The sequence below is a fragment of the Mesoplodon mirus genome, assembly GCF_964341445.2.
Source record: "Mesoplodon mirus genome assembly, chromosome: 2".
NCBI classification, from domain to species: domain Eukaryota; kingdom Metazoa; phylum Chordata; class Mammalia; order Artiodactyla; family Ziphiidae; genus Mesoplodon; species Mesoplodon mirus.
The window spans coordinates 231,113,385-231,137,646 of NC_138977.1; the positions used below are offsets into that span (position 1 = coordinate 231,113,385).

At 58.1% G+C, this 24,262-nt stretch overlaps 1 protein-coding gene across 2 annotated transcripts; it reads right to left on the reverse strand.

Annotated features, from left to right (window-relative positions):
* Positions 1-9,447: 9,447 nt before the first annotated feature.
* Positions 9,448-20,924, reverse strand: CALY (calcyon neuron specific vesicular protein). 2 transcript variants are annotated; one of them, XM_082610358.1, is made up of 6 exons: positions 20,859-20,924; positions 13,263-13,405; positions 12,246-12,362; positions 11,494-11,607; positions 10,125-10,491; positions 9,448-9,757 (listed from the first exon to the last, which is right to left on the reverse strand). In XM_082610358.1, exons 2-5 carry the CDS (start codon positions 13,383-13,385, stop codon positions 10,159-10,161), a joined length of 687 nt encoding a protein of 228 aa, XP_082466484.1. In that variant the 5' UTR covers positions 13,386-13,405; positions 20,859-20,924; the 3' UTR covers positions 9,448-9,757; positions 10,125-10,158. The 2 variants fall into 2 exon arrangements, with proteins under 2 accessions (XP_082466484.1, XP_082466483.1); XM_082610357.1 differs by lacking the exon at positions 20,859-20,924 and adding an exon at positions 13,600-13,756.
* Positions 20,925-24,262: the final 3,338 nt, after the last annotated feature.

Genomic DNA, 24,262 nt, shown 5'->3' on the forward strand with positions numbered 1-24,262 from the left:
AATAAATAAATAAAATAAATCAATTAAAAAAAATAGAAATAATTTAAAAAAAAAAGAAATTCAGGCAAGGCTGTATTGGGGCCCCCGCTGCAGCAGCGGGGGAGTGAGAAGAAACAACAGGCTCCCTGGCTTGCTTGCTTGCTCCCTGGAGGGGGCGGGGAGGAGAGGGAGGGAGCGAGCTGGTTCCTTATATGGGGTGAGGGTAGGGGCGTGTCCAGGGGTGGGGCCGGAGGTGTGGCTTAGGTGGTTTGCCTACCCCTAGGTGGTGGTGTGTGCAGGGGGCATGTGCAGTACTCAGCTTTTGCTCCTGGCCCCCTGCTTTTGCTCCAGGCTCTTCAAAAATGGCAGCTGTGTTTTTGTGGTCTCTGTATCTTTTGTCCAGAATTTGTCCCAACTGCCATGCACGCAGTTCTTTTTAGTCCCACGCAGTTTCTTTGTATTTTGTTGCTCCAGGAGATGTGTGTCCAGGTGCAAGCACTGCTGCAAACGGTCCCAGGTCCCAGCTTGTCTCACCTGCAGCCCTGGGCCTTGCTGAGAAGCAGTCCACAGCTGGGCACTGGGCCTGTCCACCTGCCCGGCTGGGAGAGGCTGTGGCCCCAAAGGGATGGCACAGGGGTCAGGGTGCACAAAGCTGGTGGCCCTGGGAGTCCTCTTGGGAGGCCCAGAGCCAGGCCTGGCTGGGAGGGCAAGAGGCCCTGAACTGCCTGCCCCTGTGCCGCCTGGGAAGAGAGGGGCCTTCCAGGGAGCAGTGCTTGCTAATGCCCTGCAGTGGGAGTGGGCTGGCAGGCAGATGCAGCTGTCAGGAGGGGGGCTGACTTGGACAGGGCTGGCGCATGTCCCCCCCTCCCCCGTGTCCCACCAGCCCCCACCCAGCCCTGGACCCTCGCCTTCATTCAGAGCAGATGGGCCCCCTGGGCCACTTCCTTTCTCTTCCTCTGAAGCGTCTTTCTGCTCTTCTCAGGGAAAAAGAGCCTGAGGCGGCCGTCCAGACCTAAGTCCAGCCAGCAAGTAAGCTCAGTGGGCAGCTCTGGGTCCTGGAGGCCTTTTCTCCTGTGACCAAGACTGGTGCTGGTTTTGGCTGTGAGTACACGATGAATTTTGCCTTACTTCCACTCCAGGCACCTCCCAGGCCTGTGGGTTTCCTCCCTCCCTGGAACCTTCCGCTGCACTGTTGGGGAGGGGGTCTTCTCTCCAAGGCCATTAGCAGTTGGACGTGTCTCCAGTGGGACATGGGCCCTGAGACCCACATGCAGCTGTTTTTTAAAAGAAAACAAAATTTTTATTCATGGCACTGAAGCTATTGAGAGGCAGGTTTTCAACGAACACAGTTAAAGATGAGCCATGGGGGTGGGGGCACCTGAGCTGAGGAGAGCCTGGGGGCCCCGGGAACTCCAGCCCCACCCCCTGCATCATGGGGCCCAGAGGTGATGCCCCTCCTGGGCCCCTGAGGGAACCCACCAAAGGCTAGAGGCAAAGCAGGCGCTGGGGGAGCACAGTCCCCACCAGAAAGCTCCTAAGGACCACCGGACACTTCCTGGGTGGCCGCGGGAGGCCTGTCGGGCTGGGGGCCGCTGTGAGTGGGCTGAGGGCACTGGGCTTAGGATGCTGCTCCGAGTTCCAGGCGAGCCCCCAGGAATCCAGAGCCAGTCCCAGGTGGACAAGGACGACAGGGACAAGTGGCCTGGCTCCCAAGCTCCCAAACCCTGGGGCCGCCCACAGAGTGACCTCGCTGTTACAGGCCTTAACTGTTGCGTGGATGTTTCTTTTCAGGTTACACCATACTCTGACCATGCCCCCCACCCAGCCCCAAACTGGAAGTCAGAGGTCAGTGACCTGCCAAGCAGAGTTAAGACGAGGAGGGGCAGCGGTCAGCTTCCGGACTCGCTCTGCTCACCCCGTCCCCACTCCCCATCCCTCACTCCATCCTTCACCCCTCCCCCCACCCCCGTGGACCTGGTGAGTGTGAAAGCCGGACAGAGGCGTGGGAGGTTTGGGGAGGTGGGGAGGTATACGGGGGTGGGGGGATGGAGGAAGCTGGGGTTCCCACGTGCTTCAGCCCAGAGCCTGGTGGGGCTGTGCAGCCAGGAGGGCTCTGGTTGGCAGATTGACCCACCCAGACCCCGGGGCTTGGGTGCCCCCAAAGCTGTGGGTGTTGGGGCATCAGGGGGCGCCCACACAACCTTTCCTGGAGGACTGCCCCGGCCAATAACATTGCCCCCGCCCCGGCGCCTGGGAGTTCTGCCCCGGGGACCCCACCCTCTGCACAGGTAATGGAGCAGCTCAGTACCCACCCCTGCCCTCTCCTTCTGGCCTGCTAGCCAGCTGACGAGGAAACTGACCCCTCCCCGCCGTGGGCGCAGGCGCCTCAGGTGGCCCGTCCCCCTTGCTTTGGAAGAGTCCACCTGAGTCGGGGGACGGAGCAGGACCCCCAGGGAGGGACGAGTAGTGAAAGTCGTTTTCATCCTTCCAAAGGTGGCGACGCTGGAAACGCAGGTCCCTCGAGATCCCATAGTCCAGGCACAGCCAAGTCAGCCACAGTTACAGCTCCTGCGGGATTTGGTCCTCAAAGGGCAGAGTCCTCTTTCCAGGCCTCCTGCAACACAGTACCAGTTTGGTTCCAAATCAGAGGGGACAAGTCTGGCCACCGCAGCCGACCGGCACTGGGTTACTTCCTCAGTTCTGGGTTTGGTGCTTTTATGGGAATAAAAGAGTAAGCACCACACTGATTTAACGTGTGTTTCTTCGTCAGGTATGAGGTTGAATAGCTAGTTTTTAAGTGATCACCTGGGCCTGATGGGACCCTTTGAGGGCCACCTTCCCCAGGTGGGAGGGAGTCATCGAGGGGCAGGGCCCCGAGGGACAGCAATGGCCACTCCCCAGGTTACTTAGCAGAACTGCTGAAGGGGCCAGGTGGGCTTCCGGAAGCCACAGGAGGGTGCGGCTGCCCCCTGCCCTGGGCCCTAGGGGCCGGGGAAGTTACTGGAGGAGAGTGTGGCTGTTTGGGGAGGGTCACCCAGCAGCTGGGATCTTCCCTTGGAGGGGCAGTCAGCCCCAGGGCACCGAGGGTGCACTCCCACTCCTGAACCCCACCAGGCCTGCCCCCCTGAAACCGGTCACCCCAGCCCTTCACGTCACTGCTTCCAGCCGGAGGGCCTGGCCCAGCCCCGGGAAAGCACGGGGCTCTGCCAGGGCGCCCTGATCACCTGGCACCACCATCAGACGGATTTCGAGAGCACCCTGGCCATCCTGCCTCCCAGACTTCCGGGGTCCAGCCCGTGCCTTTTCCCAGCACCACAACCCCTCCTTTCTCAATCTGCTTCCTTCTTTCATTTTCTTGCTGTTTGTTAGTTTTAGCAGAGATGCCTTCAGAAAGTGTTGGCTGAAGACTTCCTTCTGTCTGGGGGAGCATCCCCGGCTGCCCCCAGGCCTCCTCGGAGGACTGGGGTGAGGAAGTGGGCAGCATGAGTGCAATATTCAGACCGCTGGTGCCCAGGACAGCACAGCGGTGGCCTCCGCCTCCTGGACGCCTGGACGCTGTGGAGGGAGCTCCCTTCCCCACTTGGAAGTGCAGGTGAGAGGACCCGGGGGGCGGGCGGGGGACATGACCCTGAGTGCCAGGCTCTCCCACCGTGTCCCTCAGAGCCTCCTGCCCTGACGCTCAGCTGCCACCTCCAGGAGGGGACGGCCGTGGCACAAGCGCTTGCTAGCCAGGAAGGTGTGGTGCCTTCCTGCCGCAGGGCAGGCGGTGTCAGGGGTCCCTGTAGAAGGGGAGAGTGGGGAGACAGTTTCCTGGAGCTGCTGGCTAGACCGCACGGGCCTTGCAGGGCTGGCCCAGCCCTCGTGACCCCACCCTGCCCACCCAAGTGGGGAGGGGTCTCAGCTGGGGGCCCCCGGCTGCAGGGAGGTCACAACTCACCTCACGCCTGTGGGTTTGCAGGGCTCCAGCGGGAGGGCCGCTTGCTCGGGCCACCACGGCTGGCCGTGGGCACGTGAGAAAGCTCCCACGATTGAGTCCTGAGGAGGTGGCGCTCTTAGAGACAAGCAGACAGACCCAAGTAAAGGCAGTTCCAGCTCAGCCCTCCGCTCACTGAACTGGAGCAGCGGCATCTCGATGGGAGAGTGTGTGCAGAGCAGAGAAGGTCCCGTGCCCTGGACAGCGTGGCTGCCCGTCCTGGGCACGCTGTGGGGTGGGACCCGGCCCTGCGCTCGGCCCCCACCCTCTACAGCGGGGAGACCCTGCTGACCCTGGACTGCGTCAACAGGGGCAACCTGCCCTCGTGGAAGGTGGGCACCTTCAGCACCCTGGGTGTCCCGGACCCCTTGAAGGAGGTGCTGGAGGACCCCGAGGTGTACAAGCATGCCGTGGGCATCGTGAACGGCGCTCAGTCGCCCGGGTCCTGCCTGCGGTACCGGGGCTGCAGGATCACACTTTGCATCATCCTGACTCTTCTCTCCCTGGCATCACTGTTCCTCCCCTTGCTTTTAGGGCTCGGGGAACGCCATCCAGCTCAGCGGTTCCTCCCATCACCGCCAATGCATTTTCCTGCCCCTTCCTTATGGTCTTAAGTGCTAACACCCTGTGCTGGTTCCGAAGGTTTTCTAAGAGGAAGATGCGGGAGCTGGTCCGCAGAGCCGGGGAGGCCAACCTGCTGCTGGCGCCGCTCTCGGCGCCGATGAGCTGTGAGATCAGGAACAGACTCTGCTTCGTGTATGTGCTGCTGGGGGACTGCAGGCGGGCCCTCCTGGGCGCCCCCGAGGGCGAGGCCCTGTTCCAGGAGGCCCTACTGCAGTTCTCGTCCAGCTACACCTGCTGCCTGGCCCATGCGCACCGCCCCACTGCGAGGACGTTGCGGGGGCCCCGGGCAACGTGGAGCTGGGCCTGTGCTTCTGCCAGTTTGTCCCTCTGCAGCTGAAGAGACTTGGGGGGCTCGGGGTTAAACCCGTGTGACGGCTGGAGGGCAGGGGCCGGGCCTCTTACTGCAGGTCCGGTCGCCCCTGGGTGGGCCCTGAGGACTGGGCTGCACTGAGCCCTGGCTGGTGCGCACAGGCCGCTCCCCTTGGTCCCCTGTGCTGAGCATGGAGGCCCTCAGGCCCCTGCATCCTGCCAGGCCAGAGCAGGACCGACTGCAGACCGGGTGCCCTTTCTGCTCGTGGCCTCCCCTCCAACTCTGCCCCAGCTCCTGAACTGCAGACCTGGTGGCTTCTCCTTCCCCTTCGGGCAGAGGGCGTGCCTGGGGCTGCAGCGACGCCGCCTGGAGTAGGTGGGGTCCATCCACCGGCGCTGCCCCTGAAGGCTGGCTCCGCTTCTGCTGACACCGTTCATCCCCGAGAGAGCAGCCTTGGAGCGTGAACTGGTTCTGGGTGTGGGGATAGCCGGGCAACCTGAGAGTCCTGGCTGAGCGGCGTGGCTCCCATCGCTCTGTGCCCCCAGGGGAGCAGGACTCTGGCCGGGGTCCCCAGAGGTCCCTAAGCACCAGGGCAGGACGTCGGAGGTGCATAGTGGCCCTGGGGCTCTGTCCTGGGCCTCATTTTACCGATCTGTAGATGAGCACCTGGCAGAAGTTCCTGGCCCTCCTCGGGGAGCCCCCGGCCTGCGGCCAGGTGCTGTGCTGGCGAGAGCTTAGCTAAGCCCCTGCATGGTATTGTGGCCCCGCAGCAACTTCGTTTGGCCGGCAGCCTTGCAGTCAGCAAGTGCAGGCCGCGGACAGCAGCCCCAGAGTCACAGGCCAGTGCAGACTCCCGAGGGGCCTTCCCAGCAGCCCTGTGAGCCACAGCGCCCTCTCTCCCTGGCCTGCCTTCCCCTGGCGCCCCTTAGATGAGACCCCCAGGGTGGACCAAAACCCCACTCTTTGGGTTTGAATTGATCAATTCGGCCCAGCCCAGGGACCCCAAAGCACTGCCCCCATGGACCCTGATGCAAGCCCGTGCTGCCTGCCTGCCTGACCTCCCCTGCGAGTAATAAACTCACCTGTTTCATTGTCTCTTGTGGTCTGTTGTTGAACCTGGCTCACCATCCAGCACCCTGTGCTCCACTTAACAAGGGTTAATTGAACGAAATCATAACACGAGTGTCTTGCTGGAGGCTGGCACAGAGGCTGTACTGGTCACCTCCACCCTGGGGCCAGGATCGCACAGAGAGGCTCCCCCTCCAGAGGAGACTGACCAGCAGAGTGAGAGACAGAGAAAAGGAGGCTCTGGGTAAGGGGGCAGCGTGAGCAAAGGCACCAGGCAGGAACCGGACCTCGGGGGCCTCAGAGATGGGCCCTGACACAGCCTCTCCGTGGCCCGTGGGGCCTGGCCCCCCTGCAAATTTAAGGGTTGGGGGCTGATGGAGAAGCAGCATGGCCAGGACGTGGTGACGGGCACAGCCAAAGCGGGGAGTGTCCTGTGAGCCCCAGAGCCTGCTGGGTGGCTTGGGCGCCGGAACGTTCTAGGCGACAGTGCTTAGCAGCAAGACCCAACCCAAGGGTCCCAGCACCTGGCATCTGAGATGCCCAAGGAAGGGCACCATTTGGGCCTCACATGGAGAAGGAGCCCCGGAACAGTGAGGGCTCCCGCTGCCTTCCAGCAACCCCCCTCCCAGACCCCACTGAGTCCTCCATCCCCAGCAGAGTCTCAGCATGGGTCCATCCACCACTGCTCCAGGCCAAAACTGCCTCTTGGACCACACAGGTGGCACCCACAGTTACAGAGAGGCCGACCCCAGGCCACACTGGCCATGCCTGTTCAGGCCGAGGGTCCACTCAGTGCCCAGAATGCATCTGTGCCAGAGAGTACAGGAGCCCTGAGCACAGAGCTGGGCAGCTGGTCAGCCTTTAGGGATCAGACTCCTGGGGGCAGCACAGGGAGCCCTGGGAGGCAGTGCCTGGGTCCGGGGGTGGAGGCCTACCTGTGCGCACGCACCCACATGTATCCGCACACGCCCACATGTATACCCACACACCCACAGGTATGCCCACACACCCACACGTATGCACACACCCACATGTATCCACACGTGCCCACATGTATACCCACACACCCACATGTATACCCACACACCCACAGGTATGCCCACACACCCACACGTATGCACACACCCACATGTATCCACACGTGCCCACATGTATACCCACACACCCACATGTATACCCACACACCCACAGGTATGCCCACACACCCACATGTATGCACACACACCCACATGTATCCGAACACGCCCACATGTATGCCCACACACCCACATGTATCCGAACACGCCCACATGTATGCACACGCACCCACATGTATGCACACGTGCCCACACATACGCACACGCACGGCTCCTTGGCTCCTCGGGCACACCGCTGACGACACTGGCATTCCTGCCCAGTAGCACTGAGCTGTGCAGCCGAGAGATGGGGAGACGGACAAAAAGAAGGGCCGTCTGTCACTTCAAAAGGCCGGACTTTTTTCATGAAATAGCACATTTGTGCAGCAAGAAAGGGGAAACGTTTGAACGAGCCTTTCTATGGGCCCGTTATCTGTGACGCAGGCTGTGGGACATCCAAGGCTCTTTTGGATTCTGCCCGCGGCAGGCAGGCCCTGCCTCAGCCAGCCCTGCTCCAGTTCTCGGGGCCTGGCCACCCCGCAGTACGGCAGATACCCCCACTGGGGCCGGGCAGCTCCAGGCAGTGGCGGTGCTAGACCTGGAGAAGTGGTCCCCCCAGAGTGCCCACCGGGGACCAGGGTCTGGGGGGCCCCAGGCTGGCCAGCCCCCAGCACCCACTCCACGACCGTGGGACCCAGGCCTGCCACTCCAGAATGCCAGGACGCCTGCCCACCTCCCCGCAGCCTGGACCCAGGGCTGCCCAGGGTCACACTGCTTGCTCTGACCCCTCGGCCTTGCCACCTGCTCCAGTGGTCGGTGGTTGGGGGACACCCAGGAGCAGGGTTTTCACGGTGGAGGAAGAAGGAGAGGGCCCTGAGTGCCCAACCTCCGCTGTCTGCCCCAGGACAGAACCCCCAACTCACTACCCTGGGCAGGTGAGGATGCAGGTGCAGGCTCCGTGGACCTGGGAGCTCCACGCCCTGCAGACGCCCCAGGAAGCTCCTCTGCTGGGTCCTGGACTGGTTCTCAGTGGGGTGACCTCAGGCAGGCTGGGGCCTGTGAACCTCAGGGAGGGGCTGAGGCTCTAACCAGTGCTGGGAGCCCCCTCACAAGGCTGCTGGTCACCAGGTGCTCCGGCAGCTGTCCGAGGCCAGCCCTGCGTCCTGGCACGCCACCCGCTGGTAGCCACCCCACGGGTCCTCTGCAGCAGCCCCCACTTCAGCCCCGCAGTCTCCCATGAGGCAGGAGAGGAAGGCCTCCAGGATGAGGCTGTCACACCCTGGTGACCTCCGTCCCAGCTCAGGCCTGGATTCAGCAGGGGTGACCTGAAGCTCTGAATGGACTGTCCCCAGGGCTCCATACAATCCTCCAGGGCCTTTTAGGACCCCCTGACATCCCCAAGACTTCCTAGGTCCCTCCACTGACCCTCCACCTGGCTGGGGCTCTGCCCTGTGGGTCAGGTGAGCCTTACCATGGACGGTGGGGGTGGGCCATAGCTGCCCTCGCCAGGATCCTCCCCCAAGGGGACAGGGTGGGGGTGCAGGGCCCAGGTCAGCAGAGGGCTGTCCTATACCTGCGCTGGGCATCCTGAGCCCTGGGTCGAGGCCATGAGCCAGGCGCTCTCCCCAGAGGTCCTCCCTAGAGGGGAGACCTGGGCGGGGCCGGGGGGCACCAGGCCCAGCTGGGATGGAGTGTGAGGGCAGGTCCCAACCGCCTTGCTGAGAAGCGTCTCCAGAGGTCTTGGGGTCCAGGGTAGTTGAGAGGCTCTTTGGCCAAGGAGACGGCGGAGCTGCGTGTTGCTGCAAGGGGTCCACGCAGGTGACAGGGTTGGCCATGAGGGTGGCAGCAGTGGGGGGAGGGGTCCCTCAGCAGGATGCCCTTGGTGGGGCGGTTGCAGAAGATACCCTGGTTGCGGGTTGATGTGCGGCGAGGTGGGCCGCGGGGCCCCGCAGACAGCGCGGGGAGGGTGGAGCCCTGCTCTTGGCTTAGGTTCGCCCAGAAGCGGTGCGAGCAGCATCAGTTCCTGCTGTTCGCTACTGAAAACCCGGGAAAGTCTTAAGAGGATGTAGCACAGGCAACTCATTTTAATTTGAAATGGCTTAAATTTCATCTCAGCAATCCTGGGTTTTAGTTCCAGGAGGTGAGAAAACTTCAGTTTAAGATCCGACTCCGGCCTCGCGGTGTCAAGCGGGTGGGGTCCGCGCTGTTAGATGCTCAGAGGGCTCCCGGGGTGTGAGAGCCATAGGGAATCTAATTAATGAAGTTTGTCACTTCTGGGAAATGTCTTTAAAAGTTTAAAGAGATTAAATGTATTAAATGTATAAATTAATGGCGTATTAATGAAAGAATAAGTGAAGACATATACAAAGGTTACTAGGTTAATAAATGCTTTTAAATTGAGCTTTAAAGCTTGAGAAAAGCTGGGCAAACGGGGGACAGAATTCGGGCCCTCGCCCGAATGGGGTTGGGGGGTCAGGAAAAAGGCCAGAGAACGTTGGATGCTCAGGAGAAGCGCGAGATCCAGGTGGAGGTGAATCTTTACTCAGAGAAAAGCGACAAAGCTAGAGGCTCACGGGGAGGGGGGCGTCAGCGAGGGGGCCTGGGAACAGAGGCACGACCACGGCGACAACAGCGACCACAGAGCGGGGAGCGTCGGGCGAGGTCGGTCACAGGTGCCGGCGTGGGACGCTGCGAAGACAGAGGGGAGGACAGGTGAGGCCGGGCAAGTTGGGGCGGGCGCACGACCACACCGCCCACCTGCGTGAGAAGAACGGAGGCTGAACTCCGCCCTCCCGCCTCCAGTTCACCTGACCCCGCCCCCCACTGACCCCGCCGCGCCCACACTCCGGTCCCCGACCCCCGCGCCTTGCCCACGCCCCCCATCCCCCATCCTGCCCTGCCCACGCCCTCGTGCCTGCTCCCTGCCCGAGACCCTCACGCGGTCACAGGGGTCGCCAGGGCGGACAGCACCCCTGAGTAAGCCTCCGGCAGACCGGGCCGCCGCCCCGCCCCTCCCCGGGGTGGTGGGGCGGATAGGGAGGAGAGTCCCACCTACCCGGGCGGGCTGCGACCCCGGAGGCCAGAGGCCATCACTGGGGGGCTGGGGGTGGCGCGCTCCCCTCCACCTTCTGCGCCGCCTCCTTCTCTCCCGGCGCCGAGGCCTCCCCGGAGGGCTTCCCCGAGGGCTTCCCCGAGGGCTTCCTCGAGGGCTCGGTGACCGCCGCCATGGCCGCGCGGGCAGGCGCCTTGTGCGCCTTGGGCGCCTCCTTGAAGGCGTGGTAGCTCGCGGACAACCACGGGGTCTCCGTGCCATGCTTGCGGCCCACTGGGTAGGCCCCGATGGCCGCCAGGAGGCTGCGGTGGTGCTCGGGGTCCAGCTCGGTGTAGTACATCTCCAGGGTCAGCGGGGTGCAGATCTTGTGCTGTGGAAGGGGGCCGGTCAGGGGCGTGGGGGGGGGGAGGTGTGGCGGCCGCGCCCCTGGGCTCGGGTGTGCAAAGCGGGGTGCGTTTTTTCTCAGTGGCATCAGCCGCGATGCAGGAGCCGCGTCCGTGGGCCACCCGCGGGTGGGCGGTCACCTCTGGGCCTTTCCGTCCCTTCTGCTTTTGAGCAGTTCGGTCATACTGTAGACAGTGCCCCTAAATACACTGATTTCTGCCGTAATTTCAAGCCATCAGGGGTCGGCCTCTAATTCAGAACTGGAGGCTCCCCAGAGAGCCAGCCCTTCTCGGAATGCACCGGTGGCCAGTGGCCGTGGCCTCCTCCTGAGTGAAGGCGAGGGGGCTCGGCGAGTGCCCCGCGGCCCACCCCCACCCCGCGGGCCCCCGAGGGAATCCCAGTGAGTGAGGGGCGTTAGCAGCCCGGTGCACCCCTGGAAGTACAGTGAGGGCTTGTGGCCTCTGTGGGGGGAGCGCTTCCCTCTGGGAAGTAACGGGGAAGGGGGAGGACTTATCTACTGAAAACTTAGAGTCTTGAAAAAATACACTGAAAATGGTAAAAGTCACCAGAAGCAAAGCTGAGAGAAAAGAAACAAGGATGGGGAAACCCTTTCCAAGCATACAGAAAACGTCAACATCCTGTGACATAGAAACACGCCACATGCAAGTGAGGGAGGCTTCCCTCCACCTGGACCTCCTTCCTTACACTTTACTTTTTAAATTACAGGAAGAGAAAACCTCTCGCTAAAACACATTTTCTTTTAATTTTTCTAAAGATAGGACTTGAATATACCTGGGAGGTGACGGGGCTTGAGGGCCTTTGCAGGTCACGTTCCCATAGAGCTGGGAACACGCCAGACCAACCCTCCTGGGGGTAGCTTGGGGGAGAGGAGGGGAGGCACAGGACACCCCCCTGGGACCCTCCCTGGACTCTGCCTGCAGGGCGCGACAGCCCTTCCCAGCTCCGGTGCCCAGTCCACCGGCCTTACCCGAAGCAGGAAGCCGTCGGGGCAGCTGAATTGGTCGTACCAGATGGCCTTGTACATGATCAGGAGGCAGCCCATGAGCGCCATGGTGAAGGCGATCATCCGCCCTGTGGGCATCTGGGGGGTGGGCAGGTGTGGAGAGGAGAGGTGGGGTGGTGAGGCTGCGCAGGGCCCGGGCCTCGAACCTCAGCGCCGGCTCCCGTCGCACACACAGCCCAGGGCTCACCGGCCTCTCAGAAAGGATGGGGAAAGGGGGAAGGAGCAGAGTTACTACTGAGAACTGAAAGGCTTTAGAGATGGTACACTAAGAGTTAAAAAAAAAAGCCACCATCAGTAAGCTGAAGAGCTAGAGAAGGAAGGGAAAACACATTTGCCAGAGACACAGCAGGAAACGTGAGTCTCCACCGTATAGGGGGAACCCGCGAGTCACCGAGGAAGAGACAAACGACCCACTTGGGAAAGGGGGCAGGGCACGAGCAGGCACTGCGTCTCCTGCCAGGAGCTCCTCTGAGGGCGGCGGCTGCTCTCACCCCATGTTACAGCAGCGGCAGGGAGGCTGGCAGGAGCCTGGTGCTGCCCAGGCCCGACCCCTACCTCTGATGGGGTGATTCCCTGTCCAGCTCTACTGAGAGCAGGACTCTGACCAAGGGCCCCCAGCCCACCCAGCCCAGAGCCTGGCTCCCCATAGCTTGCAGCTGCCTCTCCACCTCCCCTGCCCCGACTCCCCATGGAATAGGCGGGGAGGGTTGGGTTACCCTGCTACGTGCATCCTCCGGGTGGCCGCCGCCCAGCTTCTGGGCCTCCAGGTCGGAGAACTTTGTCGGCTGGTCCCCGGAGGACAGCTGGTATTCCGTCTGTGTCTTAATGACAACCTGTGGGAAGAAATGATGCAGGAGGACCCTGAACTAGGAGGGCTGGAGGGGCAGGGGGCAGAGGGGGCAGCTGCCCGCAGTGGTGTGGGTGCTAGTGGCAGGGCTCTAATGACTACAAGCTGACACCAAGGGAAGGGGACACTGGAAGTCGGCCAGGGCCGTGGCAGCCCAGGGCCGTCTGCTGGCCGCCTGTGGCTCTCAGGACGCTAGCTGTCCCTGCCAGAAGCTTCCTCTTCGATGGCACCACAGCTTGGCCCCCTCCTCCAGGAAGCCCACCACTGAGCCTTCCCTTTGGGAACCAGGTCCAGAACGGTAGCAGGCATGGTCGAAGCCCCCACAGATCACTGGAGAACTGCCCTCAACTCATGGGAGCAATGCTGGGAAGTGTCCCCTGCCCTCGTCAATGGCTGACTGACAGGGGCCTCAGGCTGGGACAACTCTGTGTGCCATTCACTCTCCAGAGCTCCGGTGGGGTCAGGCAGGGCTGTGCCTGAGCTGAGCTCTGCTTCTTACAGGTTCCTTCTGAGAGCTCCCCCTCCACCCACCCCTTGCCCAAGGACCTCATCTCAGGCCGCAATCCAAGAAAGAGCACGCCCAGCAGAGGAAGGGGGGTAGTTTTTGCTGCTGAGCCCCTGCTGGACAGCAGGCAAGCTGGGCACTGTGAGAGCATATGAATCCTCACCACCACCCGTGGCCAGTTTACCCTGGTTTTCGGATGAGGAAAGGGCAGTTCTGGGTGGCGGGGGGAGCCAACTGGGGCACACAGCAGGCTCAGCCTGACCCTTCCTCCGCTTGCTCAGCTGCCCCTTAGAGGAGGCCACACCTAAAGCCGCCTTGCTAATGCCCATGTGTTTCCAGGGCAGGATGAGACAGGCCTCCACGCTGGCCCAGGCCCCTCACCTGGTCGGAGAACGCAGGCTGTAGCTGGCTGACATCCAGGGGGCTGATCAGAGGGACGCTGTCCATGGTAGCCCCGTCCCCGGAGCCTGTCTTCCCCGAGAAGCTGCAGTTCAGCTTCACCATGGTGGATGGCAGTCCTTGTCCTGTCCAGAGGCAGACACAGGGTCACTGGCCACCTAACAGATGTCCACACCAGCTGGCCCTGGAGTGAGAGGGCCCCAGGCAGACCCTGATGTTCCTCACGCCAGAGGTGGGTCGGGCCGTGGGCGGCCAGGCCAACCTCCCCAGGACAAATCGGGTGAGTCCAGCCACAGGATTCTAGTCCCTTCCTGCCCACCTGACTCCCTTTGGCCCCCACAGCCGTGCAGGTGATAGTGCCTCTGACTGGTGACTGCCTGGCAGAGTCTTCCACTGGCCCACCTGCTCCAGGAGATATTCTAAGGGCAGCAACCAACAGAAAACAATCCCAGATAGAAGCCTGGAGAGTAGGGTGGCTAGACTTGGCAAATAAAAGTACAGTACGCCAGGTTAAATCTGAATTTCAGATAAGCAATGGATGCTTTTGCTTTTTATGATATATCCATGTAATATGCAGTACAGGGACATACTTATACTAAAAAGTATTGTCTATCTGAAATTCAAATTTAACTGGGTGTCCTGTGTCTTATCTGGCAACCCTACTGGAGATGCAGGAAGTAACAGAGCTACAGAAAGGATGCTGGTGAATGAATCCAAGAGCTAACTGCACGCAGCATGGCAGTAATGGTGTACCTGGACTGGACCGTCTGGGGAGCTGGAACGCCCTGACAAGAACAGGAGTGGGGGGCAGGGGGGAAGGGGAAGGGACCTGCATGGCTTGGAGAAACACAAAGTTTCCTGGGGGAGGTCAAGATGGTTTCACTTCTACGCTGACCGATAAGAGAAAAGGAACACAGCAAATGACTTGAAACTGAAAAAACAGAAACACAAAATATACTCAGTCAATCAAAAGGAGAAAGAAATGGTCCCATGTCCACTAAGAAATTAAATCTGTTGTTAAAATCTTCCAACAAAGAACTCCAGGCCTAGGCAGCATCACCCCTAGATTCTACCAATCACTTAAGGATGAAATAATGCAAATTTCATACAAAACTCATCCAGAGGAAAGAACAAGGGAGAACAGCCCAGCTTGTGAAGCCAGCACGACCTCCATCTCAGAACTCGGCAAGGACAACGAGGCAGAAGACCTCGCAGGCCATGCTACCCACCAGCACCAGTGCCCAGGTCCCAGCTAAAACGCAAGCATGTGGAGTCCAGCAAGATATTAAAAGGTTGGGTGTATTCTGGGAATTTCACATCTGAAAAGCAATCATTATTTTCACCATATGAACAGAATAAAGAAGAAAAATGATCTGATCAATTTTAATAGTAGCTGAAAAAGTATCTGGTAAGATTCAACATTTGTTTACTATTTTAAAAAATCTATTGGAATTCCCTGGTGGTCCAGTGGTTAGGACTTCACGCTTTCACTGTCGAGGGCCCAGTTCAATCCCTGGTCTGGGAACTAAGATCCCACAAGCTGCGCGGCGCAGCAAAAAAAAAAAAAAAAAAAAATTTTGAGAGGGAGATAAAAGGCCCTTTATTATCAGTTCTATAAATGATGGTGATTTATAGAGGTCCTAGCCAAGCCTTATGGCAGGAAAAAGAAATAAGAGGTACAAAGCCTGGATGAGATTAGATAAGACTCTCATTATTCACAGAGAAAGCGTCTTTTGTGTGTAGAAAATCTAAAAGAATCTGCATATAAACTATATGGATTGGAAAGTGAGTTCAGCAGAGTTGATGGGTTTAAGGTATTCAGAAATCAATTCTGTTTCTATGTATCAGTGACAAAAGATTAAAACATAATTTGTTGAAAGATTCCACTTAAACAGTATCAGAAATATCGAATGCTCAGGAGCAGGTCTTAACAAGAGATTAGAAGGACCTCCCTGTGGAAAAACAGAAGAAACCTCTGTCAAGACATTATTGACTAGGACTTCCCTGGTGGTCCCGTGGATAAGACTCCACGCTCCCAATGCAGGGGGCCCAGTTTCGATCCCTGGTTAGGGAACTAGATCCTGCATGCCTGCCACAACAAAGAAGCCTGCATGCCACAACTAAGACCCTGTGCAGCCTAAATAAATAAATATTTTGTTAAAAAAGACATTATTGACTGAGACCAAATAACTCCTAAATTCCTTAAATAAATGGGAAAAGATATGGTCATGGATTTTGTAAGTTTCCATGTTTAAAAATGTCATTTCCCCTCAAAGTGTAGCTATAGAATCAATAAATCCCAATCAAAATTCCAAGGTGAATTTTTTGTGTGAATTTAAAAAAAATGTATCAATAGTTATGTATTTTTAAAATAAATATATTTATTTTATTTTATTTATTTTTGGCTGCGTTGGGTCTTTGTTGCTGCACGCGGGCTTTCTCTAGTTGCGGCGAGTGGGGGCTACTCTCATTGCAGTGCACGGGCTTCCCGTTGCGGTGGCTCCTCTTGTTGTGGAATACAGGCTCTAGGCACGCGGGCTCCAGTAGTTGTGGCACATGGGCTCAGTAGTTGCGGCACATGGGCTTAGTTGCTCCACGGCATGTGCGATCTTCCCGGACCAGGGCTCGAACCCATGTCCCCTGAATTGGCAGGCGGATTCCCAACCACTGCGCCACCAGGGAAGTCCCTTTTGTGTGAATTTGACAAGCTTTGTAATTTTATACGGAAGGCAGAGGGACAAGGACACTCATAACATCTTGGAAAAGACCAAGGGGGGAACTTGTCTGCCAGGCGTCCAGCTTGTCACATAGCCGTGTGGTATCACTGCATGGTGTACAAAGACCCATGTGACACACCCTACACACACGGACCATGGAGATGTCACTGCAAAGCCTGGGGATGGCCACCCAATGTCCACGTGGCAAACAGTGGACCCAATCCCCACCTCACACCCCACACAAAAATCTACTCCAGGTGGATAAGCCAAGATGGAAAAGCGTCGTAGAGATAATACAGGAGAATATTTTCCTGGTCTCAGGGAGGGAAAGAGTTTTTCAGTATCACAAATAAGCGCTAACCACAAAAGAAAATATTGATAAAAGAACTACATTAAAATTAACAGCTTCTTATAACAAACGTATGGTTACCAAAGGGGATAGCAGGGGTAGGGGGAGATAATTAGGAGTTTGGGATTAACATATACACACTACTATATATAAAATAGGTAAACAACAAGAACCTACTGTATACCACGGGGAACTATAATCAATATCTTGTAATAACCTATAATGGAAAAGAATCCAAAAAAGAATAGCTATATATGTATAACTGAATCACTTTGCTGTACACCTGAAACTAACACAACACTGTAAATTAACTACAGTTCAATTAAAAAAATTAAGAGCTTCTACCCATCAAAACATAGCCTCCAAAGAATGGAAACAAAAACCAAGACTGGGAGAAAATATTTGCAACCTGCAAATGAGAAAGGACTTGCTGTGGGTTCAACAACAAGAGGAGCCCAAGCCCTAACCCGGGCACCTGTGAACGTGATCTTATGTGGAAATAGGGTCTCTTCAGATCTAATCAAGTTAAGATGAGCTCATATGGATTAGGGTGGACCCTGATCCAATGACTGGTGTCCTTATAAGAAGGGAGAAATTTGGACACAGACACACACAGGAAGGAAGCCATGTTGAAGATGGAGGTGGATACTAGAGGGAGGTGGCCACAAGCCAAGGGACTCCTGGGGCCACTGAAGCTGGAAGAGGCAGGAAGGAGCCTCCCCTGGGGCCTCAGAGGGAGCTCGGCCCTTGCAGCACCTTGATGCCCCACTTCTTGCCTCCAGAGCTGTGAAAGAATCAACGTCTGTTGTTTGGAGCCACCCAGTATGGTGGAAGCCAATATGGGTCAGGCATCTACCATATAAACAGAGCGTCTCAAGTTGGTCAAGAAAGACAGACAGATAACCCAAGAGAAAAATGGACAGAAGAGGATTTCAAATGGCCATGAATACTGAAGTGGTGCTCACTCCATTATCCTTGAAGACACAAATTGAGGGGGGCGGGGGGGGGAGCGGGGCGGGGGGGGGGACCTGCCACCAGAACCCAGGAGAGCAGGAACAGACGCCGCCACAGGGTGGGGTGGAGCCGCTTTATCTAGGGTGTTGAACCTGTGACGGGCCTCACTCACTCCTGGGCAGACACCCCGCAGGAAGGCGGGTGTGCACCCACGTGCACAGCAGCACTGCCCACAGACGGGCGCACCACGGGGCATCTCCACAGTGGAACAAGCACATGAATAGAGGCGTTTCTGAGAGTTCGTCAGAGCAGGGAAGGGAAGGGACCACGCTGCCTGCAAGAACAGCCCTGAATCACAAAACCAGCGTTGGCCAAAAGAAGCCAGGCACAGATGAAGGTTCGAGAATAAAGAAACACAACAGCCTTGTTTAGGCACCCATCCCGCGCTCAGGAGCTCGGAGGTGCGGCCAATGCTCCTGCGTCTGCAGGGTCCCGGGTGGTGCCCTTGGGGGAGGGGAGCGGCTTCGGGGCGGGGCGGGCGTTTCCGGTCTTCACTTGGATGCTGGAAGCCTGGGGTTCACTTATGACGAATCATTAGGCTGCACGTTTGCTTCGTGTCCTCTTCTGAGTTCGTTATATTTCACAACAAAAAAGGTTAAAAACAAACAAAACCAAACGACAGCGGGCAGGTAGCAGAGGCACAGCCAGGCCACGCCCTCTCCCAGGACTGAACAGCCTTTTGACAACTGTGCCCTGGCTGTCCCCTTCCTCACGAGGACCTCGGAATGAGCTTCCGCCCTGGCCTCCGAATGTGGCCCCTCCCTCGCCACTGCCTGCACCCACCCTGCAACCCCCAAACTTCTGTCCTGAGCGACCCTTCTGGGCATCAGCTCCACCACCGCCGGTGCCTGCCAGGCCCGCACTCAAACCCCGGCAGCCAGGCCCTGCTGTGGGTGCCGGTGCGGGCAGGCCAGGTGGGAACGCAGAGGGGGAGTCCCTGCCAGCGGCAGAGTCAGACAGACCTGCAGGACATGTGGGAGGCGCTGGGCAGGGAGGCTCGGGGCGGCCACTGTGGGGAGGGCAGGAAGCCCCCGGCCCAGGCTGGGAGAGGGGCCGCCCCATCGTGGACTCGCTCCCCAGGCGCCCGCGGAGGAAGGTTCTCTTAGCGTCTTGAGCCGGCCCCCTTCCCTGGTTGTGCGCGCCATGCCCGGCCGTACAGACCGGCAAAGCGTCCCCACTCCCCACACACCCCAGGCTGGGGCGGTGTGCTCTTCCTGAGGTGGGTCGAGGCCTGGCCGGGGCTCGGGCCTGTGGATGACGTCCGGGCACCTGGGCACCTGCCCCAGGAGGGCGGGACATCTGTCATTCTTCGCTCGTACAGCGCTTATATGACGTCCACGCTCCACGAGGCAGAGATGGACAAGGAGCCATCAACATATAAATAAAAAAAGGTCGGGCGATCCAGTGCGAAGAAGAAAATAGAGATGAAAACCGCCGAAAGGGGGCCGCGGAAGGGGGCGGGGGGAACGACCGGGGACTGCATGGGAGGGCTGTGCGAGGTGGGGACAGCAAGCGCCCCGGCCTTGAGGGGAGCTTGGCGAGGGGCTGGGGAGGGTGCCATCCAGGGGGAAGGGGCTGGGGGCCTTCACGCAGCAGACGCCCCGCGAGTCTCAAACCCAACCTGCGGTTTACAGACAGGAGCCGGGAGGGGCAGAGGGGGCGCAGCCCCCACCCCCGCAAACCTGTCAATCTCAGCTTGGTGGCCACGCCCCCTGCAAGGCGGAAGGCCGAGGTCTCCCCCTCCTCTCCCGCAGGAGGCGCCTACCCATACGAGCTCCGCCTCTGGGTTCCCTTTAAGCCAAACGTAAGCTCCAACTCCTCTGCCTCTGCATGACGTCCACGTTACATCATCTTGGGTTTCCATGGCAACAGAGACAGGCAGGCAATGACACGTCTTCTTGAAGAAAAGAAGACTTGGGGGCCCGACGGACCCTCTGCGTCTGGCTCCAGGCGCCTTGTTCCAGGCAGAATGCTGGGGTAGGGGCTGGGCTGCATCTGGGAAGCCCCCCGCGCAAAATTCCTTTCCCTGCCTGAGTCAAGCAGACCCTCTCGGCAGGCTGGCTGGGCTCATTCACACGACAGACACATAGCTCCGTGGAATGGGAGGGGTCTTCCCTACTCCTCCCACCGGCCCCTTCCCTCCACCCTGCGCTGTAATTGTGCCTTCGACAGCGGATCAGCTGCTCCCCGCTCGCCGTAGGCTGCTGGGCTGGGATGTGGGGCGGTGTACGTCTCCTCTACGAGGCTTGGGGAGGGGGCACAGGTTGAGCAGTGAGTGAGGCTGTGCTGAGGCTGCGATGGGTGGCTGGACGGGAGGGCATGGACCCTCAGCTGAAAGCCCTCAGGAAGCTCGGCTGCAGGTCACGTCAGACTCGCTTTCACACATAACGCCACCCTGTGATGCTGCGTCACTCGGAGGTATGCACCGGCGCCTGCATGTGCGGGCGGGCACGAGCATCCTGTGCGCATTGGGCGTGCGTGTGACAACGGAGCGCTGGGGGCCTGCGCGCTTTGCCTAAACCGGCAAGGCCCCCGACCCCGCGCCTCCCCTTCCAGGCCCAGCCGCAACGCCCACCCAGGTGCGCTCCCACACGTTGCCCTGCAGGCCGATGGTGGGTTTGACTGCCGGTTCAAGGGCAGGTGGACTGCAGGCGCCAGCCCAGCCCTGAGAGGCCCAGGCGAGCGGGGCAGGTGGGGGGAGGTGCAGGTCTGCCCCCGGCTTCAGCGTCTCAAGTACCAGCCACCTGTGGCTCCGCACCGAGAGCCCGCGGCAGGCGGTTCTGGACAAATGCCCTCTCTCCGCTTCTTGGCCACGTCCCGTCTGCCACGCAGCCTCCCTCACCTCCGTCACCACCGTGCCGTTGCCGGCAGCGCTTCGTGATCTGGTCCGTCGGAAGCCCCTTCTGCCTCCCCACCCCCTCAGGTAGAGCTGAACTAGTCCTGGACCTGGCACCCCTTCCCCACCTCGGGACGCCCATCTCCCACTGGCTCTCTCAGACCTGCAGAGGTGGACCTGGCTCGCGGGGAGGGGGCTGCAGTCACCATGGGACGGGGGGAGCTGATGTCCAGCAGTCCTACCCCCACCCGAGCTGCCCCGCTCTACCGTGGACGGGAATCCGGGCGGCACGTCGGGTCTGCACAAGGCTGGACACCCACGGCCCTTCTGGAACATCCAGGCAGGGACTCGTCCCGCGGAGGCCCCGGATCCTCGGGGGGGAGGGGCCTGAGGACAACCTCCTGCGCTCGGGTCAGCAAAGACCCCAGGGGAGGACCCCTGCCCGGCCGGCTGCCAACGGGTCAGCCGCAGTTCCCCACCACCGCCACTCTCCCAGCCCTGCACACGCCCCTCGCAATCCGTGCACACACACCAGTATACCTGCGACCCCTGCACACCCACCATGCACACCCGCTCAACGCACACTCACACTCCTGCGGACACTCGGCCCCCCACCCACCCCCCAGCTCCGCTCCACAAGGACAAATGTGCAAATGGCTCACAGGCGTCTCCAACGGGCAGCTGCAGCAGGATGCGGTCGCAGGACAAGGATGCGGAGGAAGGATGCGGTTCCAGACGCTTCTCAGCTGGGGCGCGGCGGGGGAGGGGCCGAGCCCCAGACCGAGGCTGCCCTTGTTGCCAGGGAGATGCAGGCTGGGGGAGGGGAGCACTGCGTCTGCCGCTGCTGCCCCCCTCCCACGCATGCCCGTAGGAGCTGCGCTGCCCCCCCAACCTGTCACTGGCTTAGACACGCACACCACATCCAACCACGGCACAGGTCTCACACACACACACACCATTCACACGCTGCACACACATATACAAACACCTCACACACTCACACCACCGCACTGCAGGCGGGGCGGGGGGGTGGGAGGGAAGCGGGGAGGGGACAGACACCCTGGCCAGCATCCTCCCCTGGGGATGTCCAGGCTCCCAGGCACCACCTTGTCGGGCGCGCAGACTTGCCCTCTTGCCCCCTCTGGGCCGCTTGGTTCAGGCACAGCTGGGTTGGGCCCCCACCCGCCCAGAGGGCCTCCTCCTCATGTCTCGGCGTCCAAAGCCCCGACTGTCGGCTTTTGGAGGGCAAGCCTGTGGCTCCTGGTAGCCGCTGTGGCCCAGAGCCTGCACAGCGCCGGGCATAGAGCAGCCGCCGCGCAGTCGCGTTGTCCGAGTAAGCAGGTGAGCGGGGTCCGTGGTCTCAGGACCCTGGGGCTCAGCCCAGCAGGGTCGGGGCTCCACACCTGGGCTCACAGCTGGCCGAGGAGCGATGGCGCGGCTGTCACGCCTTTTTGCTGTTGACTAGTGCCCCGGAGTGCGGATGTGTCCCGTTTTATCTATCCAGTCGCCAGGCTCTGGACTGTTTGTCCCACGTGTGTCTGCTGTTGACAGCGTTGCTGCCAGCGTTCTTGGACTAGTGTTTGTGGGGACACAGGGCTTTCATTTCTCTTGGACAGGTATCTAGGAGTGGAATTGCTGGGTCGTGTGGTAGTTTACATGTAGTTTTTAAAGAAAATGTTTTAGCTTTTTTCCAAAGTGGCTGCAGCATTTCATATTCCCATCAGCGGTGCAGAGGGGCTTGGCTTCACCCCCGCCCCGGACGCGTGTTATTGTCTCTCCGTTTTGCTGCAGCCGTCTGTATTCGCTCGCAAGGGCTGCCATAACTAAGTACCACAGATCGGGTGGCTTAAACAACAGGAATTATTTCCTTATGATTCTGGAGATTGGAAGTCAGACATCAAGGTGTTGGCAGGGTTGGTTTCCTCTGGGCCTCTCTCCTTGCCTTATAGAGGCCGGCTTCTCCCTGTGTCTTCAGATGGCCTTTCCTCTGTGTGTATCTGTGTCCTACTCTCCTTTTCCTTTTTTTTTAAGCCTTTAAAAATTAATTAATTAATTAATTATTGGCTGCATTGGGTCTTTGTTCCTGCGCATAGGCTTTCTCTAGTTGCAGAGAGCGGGGGCTACTCTTCGCTGCGGAGCACGGGCTCTAGGCACGTGGGCTTCAGTAGTTGTGGCTCGCGGGCTCTAGAGCACAGGCTCAGTAGTTGTGGAGCACAGGGTTAGCTGCTCTGCAGCATGTGGGATCTTCCCGGACCAGGGCTCGAACCCGTGTCCCCTGCATTGGCAGGCGGATTCTTAACCACTGCGCCACCAGGGAAGTCCCTAAACCTCCTTTTCTTATAAGGACACTAGTCAGAATGGATTAAGGCCACCCATATGACTTCATTTTAACTTAATTATCTCTTTAAAGACCATATTTCCACATACTGTCACATGCTGAGGTCCTGAGGGTTAGGGCTTCTATGTATGAATTTTGGGAGGAAACAATTCTGCTCATGACGCTGACCTCATACCCACTAGTAGGATGAGTGATATCTCACTGTGGTTTGCATCTGCATCCCTAATAACTTATGATGCTAATGTCAACAAAAATTAATCAGTAGCCCATCTAAAGAAGAAAGAGAATTTAATTCAAGGCAACCTGAGAATTATAACTCAGAAAACTGAGGACTGTTCAGCTTGCTAGAAGTTGAAGGCACAGCTCTATACATTTTCAAGACAAAGGATTGTTCATCAAAATGACCCTGACATTTTATGTAAAGTTCACCAAAAATACACACTCCAGCTCTACACGTATGAATCGAGTGCAGGTTACCACGACCCTAACAGAACTAGGAAAAGAAGGAAGGAGGAAAAAAAAAAAGATCTTTTTGGTGAGGCAGACATTCTTGCTCTTGAGGAGGGCCCAGGGCAGGGAGTATGGTCTGCTTAAATTTTCTCGTCTTGTCTTAAAAACATACAGTTTATTCCATCATTAACTATACATCTCTTCGTGGGTTTCTTAGCTACCTGTATATCTTTGGTGAAATGTTTGTTTAAACGTTCTGAACATTTTTCAATTGGGTTGTTTGTCTTGTTGTTACTGAGTTGTTAAAACTCTTCATATATTCTGGATACAAGTCCTTCAGCAGGTAGAAGATTTGCAGTCTCCCCCAGTCTGTGACTTGTCTTTTCACTTTCTTGATAGTCTTTTTTTTTTTTTTGCGGTACGCGGGCCTCTCACTGTTGTGGCCTCTCCCGTTGCGGAGCACAGGCTCCAGACGTGCAGGCTCAGTGGCCATGGCTCATGGGCCCAGCCGCTCCGCGGCATGTGGGATCTTCCTGGACCAGGGCACGAACCCATGTCCCGTGCATCAGCAGGCGGACTCTCAACCACTGTGCCACCAGGGAAGCTCCTGATAGTCTGTTTTGGAGTGCAAAAGTTTGTAGTTTTGATAAAGTCCAAGGAATCAATTTTCTCTTTTATGTGTCGTGATTTTGGTGTTGTGTTAAGAACTGACCCAAGGCCTTGAATATTTTCTCATTTTTTCTTCCAGTGGTTTTATAATTTTAACTTTTACATTTAAGCCTATGATGCGTTTTGAGGTAGCTTGTGTGTATGATGTAAGTTATAGGTCTAAGTTATTATTAGTTTTTGCGTATGGATATCAAGTTGTCTCAGCACCTTTTGTTAAAATCACTAATCTTTTCATGTTAAGTTGTCTTGACATCTTTGTCAAAAACCAGTTGTCCATACCTATGTGGGTTTATTTCTGGACACTTAATTCTGTTTCACTGATGTGTGTCTCAATCCTTATGCCTACAGTATGTCTTTTGCCACTGGGGCTTTGTAGCAAGTTTCGAAGTGGCCTAGTGTCTCTGTTCTAATTTTGTTCTTTTAGACATTCTTTTGGCTCTTCTGAGTCCTTCGCATTTTCATATAAACTTTAGGATCAACTCGTCTATTTCTACAGAGTTCTGCTAGAAATTTGATAGGAATTGCATCGAATCTATAGATTAATTCTGGGAGAATAACCATCTTGACGAAGACTTGAGTCTTCTAATCCATGAAGAAAGAATATCTCTC